Source organism: Leucopleurus acutus (genome assembly GCF_964270905.1).
Source record: "Leucopleurus acutus genome assembly, chromosome: 1".
Taxonomy (NCBI): domain Eukaryota; kingdom Metazoa; phylum Chordata; class Mammalia; order Artiodactyla; family Delphinidae; genus Leucopleurus; species Leucopleurus acutus.
This window is the reverse complement of record NC_139142.1, coordinates 187551043-187571101: the sequence shown is the minus strand read 5'-3', so window position 1 is coordinate 187571101 and position 20059 is coordinate 187551043. Positions and strand designations below refer to the sequence as shown.

Here is a 20059-nt window from a genome sequence, read left to right as displayed (position 1 = left end):
CACATATGCACTAGCTATAATTAGAAATACTTAAAAAGAGTATATATCAACATGTTAACAGTGAGCTTTCTGTTTGTGGTGAGACTGAACTTTTTTCCTTCTTTCATACAAATAACTTTTGTGAATATTAAAAGTGACATTAAAAAATTTATTTTAGAAGAAATAACTTTTCACATTTTCTTTTATTATTTGACATTACAGATCTTAATTATCTTGGGTACATTCTATGTATAATGTATGCATTTTATTAACTTTTATTGTACCTGTATTATAATTAGAGCCTTAAAAAACAGTGGCCAGTAGAACCTCTTGCATATGAAAATAGCCCTTTAAGTAGAAGAGATTTCTTCATAGTTTTTAATTTTAATTTGGATCTGTTAAACTATGGATTATACCAGTGGTTTAACTTAGTTTCCTCTAACTCTGTAAAAATAAAATTAAGAACCAGTGTGGCCATGAATATATGAAGATTCCTGAAAGTTGTCATGTTGGCAGGAAAATGTCATAGAAATAATGCTTGACAAAGTTACTTTTTTAAAAACAGGAAGCTGAAAGAGCTAAGGAGCAACTTGCCTATTTCCAAAATCAAGAAATGGAGTTACTTAAAAGTGAGGGAAAGACCAAGACAACAGCAGAAATGGGTATTGATAAAATAAAAGTTAAAGGTGAAGATTCAAAATATATACCATTGGAGAAAGACACAAGAAAAACACTAGTGGCAGATTCAGGTGGACAAAAAGAAAATGATAAAATTAAACATCCACAGGTAAGGAAATAACCAAAACAGTAATAAGTGTTGTGAGAAGTTTAACCTTTTATATTATTATTTACTTCACTTGTATATTATTATTATTATTATTATTATTATTTTGCGGTACGCGGGCCTCTCACTGTTGTGGCCTCTCCTGTTGCAGAGCAACAGGCTCTGGATGCGCAGGCCCAGCAGCCATGGCTCACGGGCCCAGCCGCTCCGCGGCATGTGGGATCTTCCCGGACCTGGGCACGAACCCGTGTCCCCTGCATCGGCAGGCGGACTCTCAACCACTGCGCCACCAGGGAAGCCCTGTATATTATTTTAAAATTTTTTCTATGTACTATCTTTTGCTTGGAATTTTGCCTTTTGCTTTTTGGTTATATCAGTTCATTATTATCTGGAATTTGAATCTATAAATTAACTGTGTATTGATTTTTGTGGGTTTTTGGTAATCCAGATGTTTCCTTTTTTGTTCAGGACAGTTGATCCAATACAGACTTGTCAGATATAAAATAATGTTTTATGTTTAAAAATTTTTTATTGAGGTATAATTGACATACATTATATTATTTTCAGGTATACAATATGATGATTCAGTATTTACATATATTGTGACTCGATCACCACAAGTCTAGGTAACATGTATCACTATACATAATTACAGAACTTTTTTTCTTGTAATGAGAACTTTCAACATTTACTCTGTTAGCAACTTTCAAATATTCAGTGTAGTAGTATTAACTGTCGTCACTATGCTGTACATTACATCCCCTAGACTTGTTTATTTTATAAGTGGAAGTTTGTACCTTTTGACTCCCTTCACCCATTTTGCCCAGCCACCCCCCTCACCCCCAGTTCCTGCCTCTGGCAACTACCAATCTGTTCTCTGTATCTATGCGCTTAGTTTTTGTTTTATTTTGTGTTAGATTCCACATGTAAGTGAGGTCATATGGTATTTGTTTTTCCCTGTCTGACTTATTTGACTTAGCATAATCCTCTCAAGGTCCATCCATGTTGTCACAAATGGCAAGGTTTCATTGTTTTTCATGGCTGAATAATACTTTACTGTGTATGTGTGCGCGTGTGCGTGTGTGCATGCACTTATGTATGTGTGTGTGTATATATATATATAATATTTATCTGTTCACCCAACAGTGGACACATAGGCTGTTCCCATACCTTGGCTAATGTAAATAATGCTGCATTAAACATGGGACTGCATATATCTTCTCCAGTTAGTGTTGTCATTTACTTTGGAAAAATATCCAGAAGTGGATATTTCCTGGATCATCTGGTAGTTGTATTTTTAGTTTTTCTGAGGAAACTCCATACTCTTTTCCATAGTGGCTGCACCAATTTACATTCCCACCAACAGTGCACAAGGGTTTCCTTTTACCTATTCTCACCAACACTTTGTTATTTCTTGTCTTTATGCCAATAGCAATTCTGACAGGTGTGAGGTGATGTCTCATTGTGGTTTGGATTTGCATTTCCCTGTTGATTAGTGATTTTGAACATCTTTTCATGTACCTATTGGCCATATGTATGTCTTCTTTGGAAAAATGTCTGTTCAGATCATCTGCTCATTTTTTACTCAGATTGATACTATTTTTGTTTTGCAATTGAGTTTTATGAGTTCTTTATGTATTTTGGATATTAACCCTTTATTAGATATATGATTTTCTCCCATTTAGTAGGTTGCCATTTCATTATGTTGATGGTTTCCTTTGCTCTGCAGAAGCTTTTTCATTTGATGTAGTTCCACTTGTTTATTTTTGCTTTTGATGTCTTGCTTTTGGTGTCAAACCCCCCAAATTCAATAAGACCTATGTCAAGGAACTTATCATCTATGTTTCTTTTAGATGTTTTATAATTTCATGTCTTACATTCAAGTCTTTAATTCGTTTGGAGTTAATTTTTTTGTATGGTGTAAGAAAGTGGTCCAGTTTCATTCTTTGCATGTGGTTTTCCAGTTTCCCAACACTATTCATCAAAGAGACTGTCCTTTCTCCGTTGTATATTCTTGGCTCCTTCATCATAAATTGATTGACCATATATGTGTGGGTTTATTTCTGGGCTCTCTACTCTGTTCCATTGATCAATGTCTGTTTTTCCCCCCATATCATACTGTTTTGATTTCCATAGCTTTGTAATATCGTTTGAAGTCAGGGCACATGATGCCTCCAGCTTTGTTCTTCTTTCTCAAGATTGCTTTGACTATTCAGGATCTTTTATGGTTCCATACAAATTTCAGGATTGTTTGTTCTATTTCTGTGAATATGCCATTCGAAATTTGATAAGGAATGCCTCAAACCTGATGATTGTTTTCAGTATAATGGACATTTTAACAATATTAATTCTTCCAATCCATGAGCATGGAATATCTTTCCACTTATTTGTGTCTTGTGCCATCAAGGACATATAGTTTTCAGTGTACAGGTCTTTCACTTCCTTTGTTAAATTTATTCCTAGCTATTTTATTCTTTTTGATGCAATTGTAGGTGGCATTGTTTTCTTAAGTTATCTTTTGGATAGTTCATTTTTATTGTATAGGAATGCAATAGATTTTTGTTAATCAGTTTTGTATCCTGCAACTTTATATTTCTAACAGTTTTTTGGTAGTCTTTAGGGTTTTCTCTATCATGTCATCTGCAAATAGTGACAGATTTATTTTCTCCTTTCCAATGTAGATGCCTTTTATTATTATTATTTTGCCAAATTGCTGTGACTAGGACTTCCAATAATATGTTTGCTAAAAGTGGCAGGAGTGGGCATCCTTTTCTTCTTCCTGATCTTAGAGGAATTGGTTTCAGCTTTTCATCTTTGAGTATTACATTATCTGTGAGTTTGTTATACGTGGCCTATTTTTTGTTGAGTACGTTTCCTCTATACCCACTTTGTTGAGAGTTTTTGTCATAAATAAATGTTGAATTTTGTGAAATGTTTTTTTCTTTTACAGCTATTGAGATGATCATACAACATTTATTCTTCATTTTGTTAATGTGGTATATCACATTGATTGATTTGTAGATATTGAACCATTTCTGCAGCCCTGATAGAAATCCCTCTTGCTCGTGATGTATGATCCTTTTAATAGATTGTTGTATCAGTTTGCTAACATTTTGTTGAGGATTTTTGCATCTATGTTATTAAGGGTTGTTTGTCTGTAATTTTCTTCTCTTGTGGTGACCTTGTCTGGTTTTGGTATCAGAGTAATGCTGGTCTTGTAAAACGAGTTTGGAAATATTTCCTCCTCTTCTGTTGTTTGGACGAGTTTGAGAAAGCATTGGTGTTTATCCTTCTGTGGATATTTGATGGAATTCACCAGGGAAGTGTCCTGGTCCTGGACCTTTGTTTAAGGAGTTTTATGTATTTATTTTCTTAAACATCTTTATTGGAGTATAATGCTTTACAGTGGTGTGTTAGTTTCTGCTGTATAACAAAGTGAATCAACTATGTGCATACATATATCCCAATATCTCCTACCTCTTGCGTCTCCCTCCCACCCTCCCTATCCCACCCCTCTAGGTGGACACAAAGCACCGAGCTGATCTCCCTGTGCTATGCGGCTGCTTCCCACTAGCTATCTGTTTTACATTTGGTAGTGTATATATGTCCATGCCACTCTCTCATTTCGTCTCAGCTTACCTTTCCCCCTCCCTGTGTCCTCAAGTCCATCCTCTATGTCTGCATCTTTATTCCTGCATCTTTACTGTAGACAGTTTCTCTGCTTTCAGTAAAAGTATCTGGATTTGAAGAAATCACTGTGAACAAACACTGGAAAATCTGATAGGTTCCAGGGAAAATGATCATTAGCTTTATAAATGTACTGAATATGAGGTTAAACTTAGTAGCAAGAACCCACAAGGCTATTTTCTTTTTTATACTGTTACTTGTATGTATTTATTGTAACAGCATGTATTCTCTGTAGAACATTTAAAATATTCAGAAAATAACAAGGAAAGAATAAATATCCCTAACAATGCCAATTTCCAGAGATAATAAATAAAATTATGGATTCATTATCCTTAATAGTAGTAATCAGACTGTTCAATTTTTCTTTCTTCATGATTCAGTCTTAGAAGGTTGTATATTGTAGGAATTTATGAATTTATTCTTGATTGTCCATACTATTGGTGTATAATTGTCATAGTAGTCCCTTTGGATCCTTTGTATCTCTGTGATATCAGTTGTCATGTTTCCTCTTTTATTTCTGATTTTATTTATTTGAGCCTTTTATCTTTTTTTCTTTGTAAGTCTAGCTAATTGTCATTTTTGTTTATCTTTTCAAAGAACCAGCTCTTGGTTTTATTGATTATTTTTTGGTCATTTCTTTAGACTCCATTTCATTATTTCCGATGTGATCTTTGTTATTTCCTTTCTTCTACGAAAGTTGGGCTTTGTTCTTCTTTTTCTCAGAGTGTAAATTTATGTTATTTATTTGAAATTTTTCTTATTTGTGAGTTAAGCATTTATTACTATGAACTTTTCTCTTAAAGCTGCTTTCATTGCATCCCCTATATTTCAGTATGTTGTATATCCATTTTCTTTTGTCTCAAGGTACTGTTTTAATTTTGGTTTTGATTTCCTTCTTGACCCATTGGTTGTTCAGTAGCATGTTGTTTCATCTTCACATATTTGTAAATTTTCCAGTTTTCTTCTTGTAATTTATTTCTATTTTCATAATATTGTGGTTGGAAAAGATACTTAATATGATTTTACTCTAATCCTAAATTTGTTAAAACTTGTTTTGTGGCCTAACATGTAATTTATCCTGGAGAATGTTCTGTGTGCACTTGAGAAGAATCTGTATCCTGTTTCTTTTGAATGGAATGTTCTAAATATATCTGTTAAGTTAATCTGATCTAATATGTCATTTAAAGACAATCCTTTCTTATTGATTTTCAGTTTGAATGATCTATTCGTTGATGTAAGTGGGGTATTAAAGTCCCCTACTATTATTGTATTGCTATATATTTCTACCTTTAGGTCAATTAATAGTTTATATATTTGTTGCTCCTATATTGCATGCATAATATTACATCCTCTTGTTGGGTTGACCCCTTTATCATTATGTAATACCCTTCTTTGTCTCTTGTTATGGTTTCTGTTTCAAATTTTGTCTGATAGAAGTATAGCTACTCTAGCTTTCTTTTGGTTTCCACTTGCATGGAATATCCTTTTCCCATCCCTTCACTGTCTGTGCCTTATTTCTCTTTCTCTCTTCCCTTGTGGTTTGCTTTCTTTAGTGGTATGCTTAGATTCATGTCTTATCATCTTTTGTGTATCTACTATAGGTTTTTGCATGGTGGTTACCTTGAGGCTTTCATGTAACAAGTTATATTTATAACAGTCTATTTTAAGTTGATAACAACTTCAGTTTAAATACATTCTAAAGCCCTACATTTTTACTCTCCCCCTGCCATGTTTCATGTTTTGGATGTCACATTTTACATCTTTTTGTCTTGTGTGTTTCTTAACTAGTTATTGTGGTTGCAGTTATTTTTACTGCTTTTGACTTCTGACTTTCACACTAACTTTATAAATGATGCATTCACTACGTTCACTATATATTTACCTTTGCCAGTGAGATTCACACTTTCACATGTTTTCTTGTTACTAATTAGCACCCTTTCTTTTTAGCTTAAAGAAGTCACTAAACATTTCTTGTTAGTCTTGTTTAGTGGTGATGAGCTCCTTTGGCTTTTGCTTGTCTGGAAAACTATCTCTATTTCAATTCTGAACAAAGATGTTGCCAGGTAGAGTACTGGATGGGAATCTTTTTCTTTCAGCACTTGGAGTATATCACAACACTCTATTCTGGCCTGTGATGTTTCTGCTGAAAAATATGCTGACTCCTTTTTTTTTCTTTTTCGTTTGTTTTAATTTTTTGACCACACCATGCAGCATGCAGGATCTTAGTTCCCTGACCAGGGATCAAACCCGTATCCCCTGCAGTGGAAGCACGGAGTGGAGTCTTAACCACTGGACTGCCAGGGAAGTCCATATGCTGACTGTTTAATGGAGGTGCCCCGTTGCTTTTTTTTTTTCTTTCTTGCTGTTTTTAAAATTATCTCTTTGTCCTTAACTTTTGACATTTTAATTATAACGTGTCCTGGTGTGGATCTCTTTGAGTCCGGTTTATTTTGAATTCTCTGGCCTTCCTGGATCTGGATGTCTGTTTCTTTCCCCAGCTTAGGGAAGTTTTGTACCCATTATTTCCTCAAAAAAGCTTTCTGCTTTTTTTCTCTCCTTCTTCTGGGAATCTTATAATGTGACTGTTAGTCCACTTGATGTTGTCCTGTTAGTCCCTTAAGCTATCTTCACTTAAAAAATTTTTTTAAATTTTTGCTGCTCTGATTAGGTGGGTTCCTGTGCCCTGTCTGAGTTCTCTTATCCTTTCTGCTGCTTCATCTAGTCTGCTCTTGAACCCCTCTAGTGTATTTTTCAGTTAAGTTATTGTATTCTTTAGCTCTCTGGCTTCTATTTTTTAATTTTTATTTTTTTAATTTATTTTATTGAAGTATACAGTAAGTCCCTTACATACGAATGAGTTCTGTTCCAAAAGCATGTTCATGAGTCCAGTTTGTTGGCATAAGTTCAGGAAAGTTAGCCTACGTACCCAACTAACACAATTGTCTATATAGTACTGTACTGTAATAGGTTTATAATACTTTTCATACAAGTGATACATAAAAAACAAACACAAAAGTAAACATTTTTAATCTTATAGTACAGTGCCTTGAAAAGTACAGTAGAACAGTACAACAGCTGGCATCGAGTGAACAGGCAAAAAGAGTTATAGACTGGAGGAGGGAGTGGAGGTGGGAGATGGTAGAGCTGAAGGATCAGAAATAGGAGAGGGAGGGCAAGCTGCATTTTCACTCACGCCTGACGTTGGTGACACAGGTTCTGGTTGCTTGCTGGATTCAAGTCTACCTATCCTCTTGAAAAACGGTTCCAGTGATGTCTAGTTAGTAGCTCTTTTTTTCTTGTCATAGATGACATGGTAGCTCTGGATTGCATTCTCAATGGCTGCTGCAATCTTCATGTGTACTGTTCTACATTCAGGTCCTATGCCTCAAAAACTAACATTGCTTCCTCAAATAAAGAAAATCCCCTTGCCATTTCCTGCATTGTGAATCTCTTCAGTTCTTCAGTACTTCTTCTTCTTGTCGCTCCACTCTCTCAATTATTTTCACTTTTGTTTCCATTATTATCGCTTGGTGCTTCTTAGCAGTACCAGCTACATCACCAGTGCTTTTACACTTGCTTCCGGACATCCTGGGCTTGAAATAAAGATACTGTACTGCTGTACTCTGTATAGTACTGTACAATAAAGTACACAAAAGCACAACCACTTGTAGAGGATGTACGCATATGACAGTTTACACCAGACATGTGGACTAACTTACGTGATTGGACATGCAAACGCATGTCACATCTTTGAAAGTTCGCAATTTGAAGGTTCATATGTAGGGGACTTACTGTAGATGATTTACAATGTTTTGTTAATTTCTGCTGTACAGCACAGTGATTCAGTTATGTTTGTGTGCGTGCGTGCGCGTGTGTGTGTAGATATATATATATACACACACACGCGCACGCACGCACACACACGCACATACATTCTTTTTCATATTCTTTTCCATTATATTTTATCACAGGATATTGAATATAGTTCCCTGGGCTATAAATTAGGAACTTGTGGTTTATCCATTCTGTATAATTTATCCCTCCCCTACCCTCTTTCCCCTCTGGTAACCATAAGTTTGTTTTCTGTGTCTGTGAGTCTGTTTCTGCTTTGTAGATAAGTTCATTTATGTCACATTTTAGATTCCACATATAAGTGATATCATATGGTATGTCTTTCTCTTTCTGACTTCACTTAGTGTGATAATCTCTAGGTCCATCCATGTTGTTGCAAATGGCATTATTTCATTCTTTTTTATGGCTGAGTAATATTCCATTGTGCATATGTACCACATCTTCTTTATCCATTCAGCTGTCGATGGACATTTAGGTTGTTTCCATGTCTTGGCTATTGTGAATAGTGCTGCTGTGAACATAGGGGTGCATGTATCTCTTTGAATTATAATTTTGTCCAGATATGCACCCAGGAGTGTTTTGCTGGATCACATGGCAACTCTATTCTTAGTTTTTTTGAGGAGCCTCCATACTGTTTTCCATAGTGGCTGCACCAGTATGCATTCCCACCAACAGTGTAGGAGGATTCCCTTTTCTCCACACCCTCTCCAGAATTTGTTATTTGTAGATATTTTTAATGATGGCCATTCTGACCAGTGTGAGGTGATACCTCATTGTAGTTTTGATTATCTTTCTCTAATAATTAGAGATGTTAGCTCTGTGACTTCTGTTTGGATTTTTCTTGGATTTTTCTTACATTTTCTTTCTCTTTGTTGAAGTTCCTACTGTGTTCCATTCTCCTTAGTTTGGTGAGCATATTATTATGACCATTACTTTGAACCCTTTCTCAGGTGTTACTTATCACTGTTTCATTAATGTTTTTTCTATCTATTTAAAATTGAAGTATAGTTGATTTATAGTATTGTATTAGTTTCAGATGTACAACATAGTGATTAATATTTTTATAGCTCATAATCCATTTAAAGTTATTACAAAACAATGGCTATATTTCCCTGTACTATACAGTGTATCCTTGTTGCTTATCTATTTTATACATAGTGGTTTGTATCTCTGAATGTTATTTTTGTTTGGATGGCCTTGTGTAAGGTGACCTTGTCGTTCAACCCTGCCTTAGGTCTGGGTTGTCTCTCAAACCTTTGTTGTTGTCCAAGCAGCCTATTTTAGTTGTAATAATTCTCAGTTATTGAGGGTGTTCCTAGACCAGTGTCTTAGAGGGGAGATCTCATTCCTAGATTCAGGCTGATTTGAAGTGAGACCCTCCGCTAATAGCTTTTAAAGGATGCAAATATGTACAGCCCCATGTGACTGCAAGTGTAAGCCCTGCTGGCCCCCAGAACTGGGCAAACTAGAGGTGTCCTGGGCAGCAGTCAAAAAATTGGGGCTCCAGACGAGTGTATGGGCTCCTTTCTGTGAGATACTGTTGCTGACCAGGGTCCTTGCACTCTTTAATGAATAGAAATTGATGAGGTCAGACAAGAAATTGAGGCAAGGCTTTATTGGGACTCATGCTGCAGCATGAGGGAGTAGAAACAAGTCCATGTGGTCTAATGTAGTGGTGGTCTAATGAGTAATCTAAGTCAGTGTTTCCGTATTGATTTTCTGTCTGGATCATCTGTCCATTTATATGAGTGGGATGTTAAAGTCCCCTACTGTTATTGTGTTACTGCCAATTTCTCTCTTTATGTTTATTAATATTTGCTTTATGTATTTAGGTGCTCCTATGTTGGGTGCATATATATTTACAATTGTTTTACCTTCTTGGATTGATCCCTTTATCATTATTTAATGCCCTTCTTTGTTTCTTGTTATAATCTCTAAGTCTATTTATTTTTGATATAAGTATTGTTACCCCAGCTTTCTTTTGCTTTCCATTTTACATGGAATACCTTTTTACATCCCCTCATTTTCAGTCTGTTGTATGTCTTAGATCTGAAGTGAGTCTCTTGTAGCCATATATATAGTTTTTGTATCCATTCAGTCAGTCTGTGTCTTTTGATTGGGGCATTTATTCTGTTTACATTTAGTGTGATTATTGATTAGTATGTTCTTATTGCCATTTTGTTAATTGTTTTGGATTTGTAGGTCTTTTTTCCCCTTTCTTCTTTTGTTCTTTTGTGATTTGATGACAGTCTTTAGTGTCATGTTTGGATTCTTTTCTCTTTGTGTGTGTGTCTATAATAGGTTTTTGGTTTGAGGTTACCATGAGATTTATATATAGGAATCTCTCAATATATATATGATTATTTCCAATTTCTGATTTCTTAATTTCAAATGAATTTTAACAACCCTGTGTTTTTACTTCCTTTCCCCCATGATTACTGTTTATGACATCATCTTTTACATCTGTTTGTTTTGTGTATCCCTTAAATGCTTATTGTGAATATAGATAATTTTACTACTTTTGTCTTTTAACCTTCCTACTAACTTTGTGTGTGGTTGATTTACTACCTTTACTGTATATTTGCCTTTATCAATGAGCTTTTTCCTTTTGTACTTTTTATGTTTCTAGTTGTTGTCTTTCCTTTTTCACATGGAGAAGTTCCCTTAACATTTCTCATAATGCTAGTTCGGTGATGCTGAACTCTTTGCTTTTACTTGGTTGTAAAACTTTTGCTCTCTCCATCAAATCTGAAAGAAAGCCTTGTGGGGTAGAGCATTTCTTGTTGTAGGTTTTCCCTTTCATCATTTAAAATATACCATGCCACTTCCATCTGGCCTATAGAGTTTCTGCTGAAAAGTTAGCTGATAGACTTACAGGAGTTGCCTTGTACCTAACTTGTTGCTTCTCCCTTGCTTTTAATATTCTCTCTTCATCTTATATTTTCTCATTTTAATTACAGTGTGTCTTGGTATGGTCCTCTTTGGGATGATTGTGTTTGGGACTCTCTGTGCTTCCTGGACCTTGATGTGCATTTCCCTTCCCAGGCTAGGGAAGTTTTCAGCTATTATGCCTTCAATTATGTCCTTTGCCCCTTTTTCTCTCTTCTCCTTCAGGAATGCCTCTAATGCCAATGTTAATAGACTTGATGTTGTCTCAGAGGTCTTTTAAACTGTCTTGATTTCTTTTTTATTCTTTTTTCTTTTCATTATTCCTTTTCCAGCTCACTGTTCCATTTCTCTGTATCATTTAATCTCCTATTGATTCCTTGTAGTGTATTTTTCATTTTAGGTATTGTATTTTTCAGCTCTATTTGGTTCTTCTTTTTATCTTCTAACTTTGTTAAGCTTCTCACTGTGTTCATTCTTCTCCCAAGTTGTTTGATTATTTTCATGATTATTACCTTGAACTTTTTGTTGGGTAGATTGCCTATTTCCATTTAACTTAGTTCTTCCTCTGGGACTTTATCTTGTTCCTTCGTTTGGAACATGATCCTCTGTTGCCTCATGTTGCCTAGTTTTCTGTTTTTCTTTCTGTGTATCTTGGAGAAGGAGCCTTTTGTAGGAGACATCCTATGCGTCCCAGCAGCACACTCCCCTCTGGTCACCAGAGCTGTCTGTTCTAGGAGTGACCCCTATGTGGGCAGGCTGACTACCATGAGTAGTCTCCTAGGTGTGGCTGGGCCCTGGTCTGGTTGGTTGCCAGGCCTTGCCATGTGTGGAGGCTCTCAGCCATTGGTTGACAGGGCTGTGTCATGAGGTAGCTGGCTGTGGAACCCTGGGGGCTTTTAGGGCTAGTCCTGGCCCACTGGTGGGCAGAGCTGTGTTCTGGGTTGGGTGTTTGCTGGGCTGGTATTCCCAGATCTAGTGTCATCCTGCTGCCATGTGGGGCTGGTTCCTGACAGGGCTGGCTGAGGGGTCCAAAGTGTCTCATAACTGGTGTTGGCCTGTTGGTGGATGGCACCAGGTCTTGGGGTCCTGGAGCTGGTGTCAGTGTGCTGATAGGCAGGGCTGGGGCCCAAGGTGTCCTAGGGCTAGTGCTGGCTCACTGGTGGGCAGAGCTGAATCCTGGGTAAGTCCTGGGTCTCTGGCTGTAGGTCCCTGGGAGTCCCAAAGCTGGTGTTTACTCACTGGTAGGTTGGGCTAGATCCCAGAGCCACTGGCTACAGAGCCCATGGTGTCCCAGTGCTGATGTTGGCCTGCTGGTGAGTAGGTCCAGGACCCAGGGATTGCAGCACAGGTGCTGGCCTCCTGGTGGGCAGCTGAATCCTGATAAGGTAGGCTGCAGGGTTGTGATGATCCTGGGCTGGCATTTGCCCACTGGTGGTGTGGGTCAGGGCTCAAGGGGTCCCAGGGCTGGTGCCCACCCACCAGTATGTGAATCCACATCCTGGGCCTAGTTCTGACCCACTGGTAGGCCACTGGTAGGTCCTGGTGTCTCTGGCTGTTGGACCTAGGGGTACCGGAAGTGGTGTCAGACTGCTGATGGGCAGGGCTGGTTCATGACATAGCTAGCTGTAAGGTCTGGGGTGTCCTGAAGCTTGTTTCAGTCTGGTGGTGGGTGGGGCCAGTGTCTGGGCAGCTGGCTGATGGGCCTGAGGTGGCTAATACCTGGTGTTCGTCTGCTAGTGGGTGGGGCTAGGGCCCAGGGGGTCCCAGGGCTGGTGTCTGCCTGCTGGTGGATAGGGCTATGTCCCAGGGTGGCTGTGGGCTCAGGACATCTTAAGGCAGCTAGTGGGTATGTCCCTGCCTGGCTAGTTACTTGGCCTGAGAACCTTGGTTCCGGTTCTGACAGTCTGGTGGCCAGGGCTGGGTCCCAGTGCTAATAAGCTAGAGGGAGTATTCCAAAGTGACATTTGTTCTACCAGTGTCCATGTGGTAGAAAGAGCTCCCCAAAATGGCTGACACCATTTGATGTATCCCCCATGGTGAGCTCCAGTTGCCTCCTGACTTTCTGGTAGGCTCTCCAAGATCAGCAGGTGGGTCTGACTCAGGCTCCTTTCAAATTATTGCTTCTACCATGACTCCTGGACCACGTGAGATGGTGTTTGTGCCCTTTAAGAGTAGAGTCTCTATTTCCCATAGCCTTGTGACTTTCCCGAAAGTAAGCCCCGTTGACCATCAAAGCCAGATGTTCTGGGGGCTTGTCTTCTTGGTGTAGGACTCCTGGGCTGGGAAGCCCAGTGTGGGGCTTGGACCTCCTGTTTCTCAGGGATAACCTTTGTAATTATCCTCCCATTGTGGGTTACTCACTTGGGGCTATGGATCTTGACTGTACTGTGATTCCACCCCTCTGACCTGTCTTGTTGTGGTTCCTTCTTTGTATCTTTAGTAGAAGATCTTTTCTGCTAATCATCCAGTTTTTCTCATCAATGGTTGCTCTGTAAATAGTTGTCATTTTAGTGTGCCCATTAGAGGAGGTGAGCTCAGGGTGTTCCTACTCTGCCATCTTGGCCAAGCTGAGCCTCTGTGTGCCTTTTAAAACCCAGGAGATATATTATCCTTAGCCTGTTATCTAGCATCAATTTCACATTTGTATTACTATTACTGAATAATCATAATTGCTTATTTACTATTCTTATAGATTATGAAAATGATTCTTTAGTTACAAATAAATGTTGTTCATATAATCTAATAGCAGATGTTTCGTAATTCTAAAGCTCAGAGAAGGAAAGAGCTAGCCCTGCTATTTCAGATCTTTCACAGATCCTCAAGTCTCAAGATGGATCACCTTTTTTAAACACTTCAAATGAAATTTTAACTGATGAAGATCTGTCCCATCTACTTTCATCAAAGACCCATGATAAATCACTTACAAGAATATTATTGAGCAAAGAAATTCAAGATTCACAGTCTGTTGGAACATTGCTTCAAGGGAATGAAACAGCGACAGCATCATTCGTTTCACCCCCTTTTGTTAAAATGAAGACTCTGGCTACTGACATCTCAAAGGTAAGATACAGTACAATAACTTGAAAGCTACTTATTTTAATTGCTATACTCCTTCAATATTTTGAATAAATGTTAATTAAAAACATCAATATTTTCTTATTTAAGTGGAATAAAAAGTTTGTCTTTTGATACAATCTGTTTTATATTTAGGATTTTTTTTTTTTTTTTTTTGAGGTACGCAGGCCTCTCACTGTTGTGGCCTCTCCCGTTGCGGAGCACAGGCTCCGGACGCACAGGCTCAGCAGCCATGGCCCACGGGCCCAGCCGCTCCGCGGCATGTGGGATCTTCCCGGACCGGGGCACGAACCCGTGTCCCCTGCATCGGCAGGCGGACTCTCAACCACTGCGCCATCAGGGAAGCCCTAGAAAATTCTTATTTTAAAATTTGGGGAAAAAGGGAAATGATCAAATTGCTGTACATATTTAACATATATTCACAATTTTTTTATCATGTAAGTTATTAAAGTGGCCTTATAAAAATAATTTTTAAAGCCATTTGAGTTTCTCTAGAGATTGAATCAGGTGAAAATATAAATCTAAACTAGAATCATAATAAAAAATTATTAACATGATGTATTTGGAATTATTTATGAGGAAGAATCACAATATTGCTTGGTGGGTCCCTCCACACCATTAAGTGTTCCCAAATGTCTCTCAGATCCATTAATTGTTCTCAGTTTTAAATTTGATACATTCAGGAAATAATGAAAAGTAAAATGTTGCTGTAATGACATTGTAGATATAAAAGAAGGTAATTAGAGTTCTAAGATGTATAATTTTTAATTACTTATTTTAACTTTTGTAATTAAGGCTGATATTTTAGAAGAGAATTTACGAAGTAAGATTAAAAAGCAAACTTACGAAGAAGCAAGAGAATTTCAAGGTAAAAAGATTTTCTGTTTTGTAAGATAAAAATGTTAATGATTGTGTGTTCCCGTATTATAAGTAAATGAAGTGAGAACATTCCTAAATGTAGAAATAACTTCTTAGGCAGTCATGAGATAATATACAAATATATTGACCAATACGTAAAAGTTAATTTGGTGAGTTAACATATTACTCAGTCTGTCTTAACTAAAATTTTTGTAAAGGGAAGTGATAGCTTTGTCTCAACCAAATAACAGTATATGGCATTATGAATTCTTAACATAATATTATACCAAAAATTCATCAGGGTATAAGCAGGAAAACAGATGATTTGTGTTATAAATAAGTAATATTTTAGCTAAGTTTTTTGGGTGTTTGATGTATAATATATATTTTTAAATGTAAGTTTATTCTTCTTTTCCAACATGTATAGCTTTTATAACCAACCCATGTCTTATTGCATTGGCCGGAACTTCCAAAATCAAATTAAATGGTTGTGATGTAGAGTGCAGGAGTATCACTCTTCTTTTGTGCTTTGAACTGAGAGTGCCTCTACACTTTCACCTGTGATGATTGGTTATCTGAGATAAGTGTCTTATAGTTTTCAGTGTGCAGATATTTGACCTCCTTGGTTAAATTTATTCATAGGTACTTTATTCTTTTTTATGGCTTTTTATTGAAATATAATTGGTTAATATATAACATTAATTTCAAATATACAACATAATGATTTTTTAATTTAAATTTTTTTATTGAATTATAGTTGATTTACAATGTTATGTTAGTTTCTGGTGTACAGCAAAGTGATTCAGATATATATATATATGTATATATGTGTGTGTATGTGTATACGCACATACACACATATATTCTTTTCTTTTTTAATCTATTTTATTTATTTATTTTTGACTGTGTTGGGTCTTCATTGCTGTGCACAGGCTTTCTCTAGTTGCAGTGAGTGGGGGCTGCTCTTCATTGTGGTGCACGGGCTTCTCATTGCAGTTTTCTCATCATGGTGGCTTCTCTTGTTGTGGAGCACAGGCTCTTGACGTGTGGGCTTCAGTAGTTGCAGCATGCGAGCTCAGTAGTTGTGGCTCACAGGCTCTAGAGCACAGTTCAGTAGTTGTGGCACATGGGCTTAGTTGCTTCGCAGCATGTGGCATCTTCCCAGACCAGGGCTCGAACCCATGTCCCCGCATTGGCAGGCAGATTCTCAACCACTGCGCCACCAGGGAAGCCCCACACATATATCCTTTTTCAGATTCTTTTCCATTATAGGTTATTATAAGATATTGAACATAGTTCCTTGTGCTATACAGTTAGCCCTTGTTTTTGGCAGTACACGGGCCTCTCACTGTTGTGGCCTCTCACGTTGCGGAGCACAGGCTCCGGATGCTCAGGCTCAGCAGCCATGGCTCACGGGCCCAGCCGCTCCGCGGCATGTGGGATCTTCCCGGACTGGGGCATGAACCCATGTCCCCTGCATCGGCAGGCAGACTGTCAAACCACTGTGCCACCAAGGAAGCCCAGTTAGCCCTTTTTTATCTATTTTATATATAGTAATGTGTATCTACTAATCCCAAATTCCAAATTTATCTCTCCCTGCCTTTTCTCTTTGTTAACCATAAGTTTGTTTTCCATGTCTGTGAGTCTGTTTCTGTTTTGTAAATAAGTTCATTTGTATCATTTTAAAAGATTACACAAATAAGTAAGATCATATGATATTTGTCTTTCTCTGTCTGACTTACTTCACTTAGTATGATAATCTGTAGGTCCATCTATGTTGCTACAAATGGCATTATTTCATTCTTTTTTTATGACTAATATTCCATTGTGTGTGTGTGTGTGTGTGTGTGTGCGCGCGCATACATATATACACACCACCTCTTTATCCATTCTGTCGATGGACATTTAGGTTGCTTCCATGTCTTGGCTGTTGTAAATAGTGCTGGTGTGAACACTGGGGTCCATGTATCTTTTTGAATTAGAGTTTTTGTCCTTTCCAGATATATGCCCAGGAGTGTGATTGCTAGATCATATGGTAACTCTATTTTTAGTTTTTGAAGGGTCCTCCAGACTGTTCTCCATAGTGGCTTTACCAGTTTACATTCCCACCAACAGTGTAGGAGGGTTCCCTTTTCTCCACACCCTCTCCAGCATTTATTATTTGTAGACTTTTTGATGATGGCCACTTCGACTGATGTGATGTGATACCTCATTGTAGTTTTGATTTGCATTTCTCTAGTAATTAACAGTGTTGAATATCTTTTTCTGTGTGTGGTGGCCATCTGTATAACTTCTTTGAAGAAATGTCTGTTTAGGTCTTCTGCCCTTTTTTGATTAGCTTGTTTGGTTTTTTGATATTAAGCTATATGAGCTGTTTATATATTTTGGAAATTAATCCTGTGTTGCTTGCATCGTTTGCAAATATTTTCTCCCATCCTGTAGGTTGTGTATTCATTTGGTTTATGGTTTCCTTTACTATGCAGAGACTTTCAAATTTAATTAGGTCCCATTTGTTTATTTTTGCTTTTATTTCCATTACTGTAGAAGACAGATCCAGAAAAATATTGATGCAATTTATGTCAGAGAGTGTTCTGCCCATATTTTCCTCTAGGAGTTTTATAGATAGTATCCAGTCTTACATTTAGGTCTTTAACAACATAATGATTTGATATTTGTGTATATTGTGAAATGATCACCACAATATGTCTAGTTAACATCCATCACCATGCATAGTTACAAAACATTTTTTCTTGTGGTGAGGACTTTAAAAATCTACTCTCTTAGCAAACTTTCAGATATTGAATACAGTATTTTAATTATAGTCATCATGCTGTACATTATGTTGTGGTTTTGATTTGCATTTCTCTAATGATTAGTGATGTTGAGACTCTTTTCATGTACCTTTTGGCCATCTGTATATCTTTTTAGGAAAAATATCTATTCAGATCCTCTGCCCATTTTTTAATCAGATTAGTTTTTGTTGTTTTGCTATTGAGTTGTATGAGTTTTTCACATATATTACATATTAACCCCTTATCAGATACATGATTTGCAAATATTTTCTCTCATTTGATAGGTTGCCCTTTTGTTTTGTTGTTGGATTTTTGCTTTGCCAGAGCATTCCAGTTTGATGTAGTCCTACTTGTTTATATTTGCTTTTTTTGCCTTTGATATTATTGTCAAACCGCAAAAATCATTTCCAAGACCAATGTCAAGGAGCTTACTGCCTATGTTTTCTTCTAGGAGTTTTATCATTTTAGGTCTTACATCAAGTTTTGAGTTAATTGTGTATGGTGTAAGATGGTGGTCAATTTCATTCTTTTGCACATGGCTTTCCAGTTTTCCCAGCATCATTTATTGAAGAGACTGTCCTTTTCCCATTGTATATTCTTGGTTCCTTTGTCATAAATTAATTGACCATATATGTGTGGGTTTGTTCTACTTTCCCTTTTGGCTTGTTTTTGATTCACTGGTTGTTTAAAAGTGTGTATTTAGATTCCACATCTTTGTGAATTCTCCAATTTTTTTGCTATTAATTTCTGTCTTTTTAATATTTATTTATTTATTTGGCTGCCCTGTGTCTTAGTTGTGGCATGCAAGATCTTTGTTGCTGTGTGTGAGATCTTCGTTGTGGCATGTGGGATCTTTTTAGTTGCGGCATGCAGGATCTTTTAGTTGCGGTACACAGGATGTTCGTTGCGGCATGTGGGATTTTCGTCATGGCATGTGGGCTCTTAGTTGCAGCCTGGGAGATCCAGTTCCCTGACCAGGGATTGAACCCAGGCCCCCTGCATTGGGAGCACTGAATCTTAATCACTGGACCACCAGGGACCTCCCTTTGCTATTAATTTGTGGTGTCATTCCACTGTGGTAGGAAAATATACTTGAAGATTTCAGTCTTCTTAGATTTGTTAAGACTTGTTTTTGACCTAACATGTAATCTATCCTAGAGATGGTTCTGTGTGTACTTAAGAATAATGTGTATTCTGCTGCTGGGTGAAATGTATGTACGTTTGTTGGACTAATAGCGGTGTTGAAATCCTCAACAACTTTATAGAGTTGTTCTCCAGAGACTTTTTTTGTTCCTTTTTTGGGGTCATATTTCCCTGTTTCTTGTTGTTCCTCGACACCTGTGTTGCTATCCACATATTTGAAAAAACTATTTCCTCTCCTTCTCTTTACAGACTGGCTTTCTATTGTTTATTTTCTTGACCGATTTTCTTTAATTTATTTATTTGTTATTCAGGTATGATTAACATATAAGACTTCTGTTTCCTTTATTTTCACCCTCTTACACCCCGCAGCTTTATTGAGATATAATTGACATGTAACATTTTGTAAGTTTAAGGAATAAAACATGGTAATCATACACACATATATTGCAAAATAATTGCCACAATAAGGTTAGTTAACACATCAATCATCTGAAATATTTTTTGTGGTAAGAACATTTAAGATCTACTCTTTTAATAACTTTCAAGTATGTAATACACTGTCATTAACTATAGTCACCAGGCTGTACATTAGCTCCTCAGAACTTATTTATCTTATACCTGGAAATGTGTACCCTTTGGCCAATATCTTCCCATTTCCCCCACTTACAAGCCCATGGTAACCACCATTTTACTCTTGGTTTCTGTGAGATTGGTTTCTATGATGTTAATATGGGCTTGTCATATAGCTTTTATTATGTTGAGGGATGTTTCTTCTATGCTCAATTTGTTGAGAACTTTTCTTGTAGTATTCTTATCTGGCTTTGGTATCCGGGTAATGCTGACCTCATAAAATGAATTAGGGAGTGTTTTCTCATCTTCAGTTTTTGGAAAACTTTTTGAAGGGTTGGTATTAATTCTTCTCTAAATGTTTCATAGAATTCACCAGTAAACCATCTAACCCTGGGTTTTTCTTTGATGGGAGGTTTTTATTACTGATTCA

General features: G+C 37.2%; 1 protein-coding gene across 18 annotated transcripts in view; it reads left to right on the top strand.

Moving 5' to 3' along the window:
• The window catches only part of CCDC7 (coiled-coil domain containing 7), a 288810-nt gene that overhangs the window by 93064 nt on the left and 175687 nt on the right, over window positions 1-20059 (top strand). For 17 of the 18 annotated variants that reach the window (XM_082854543.1, XM_082854542.1, XM_082854544.1 and 14 more), the window contains 3 exons: window positions 545-766; window positions 14006-14251; window positions 15062-15134. In XM_082854543.1, coding sequence (XP_082710669.1) covers window positions 545-766; window positions 14006-14251; window positions 15062-15134 — 541 coding nt within the window. The remainder of the gene's footprint in view (window positions 1-544; window positions 767-14005; window positions 14252-15061; window positions 15135-20059) is intronic. The other variant, XM_082854548.1, reaches the window with a different exon arrangement.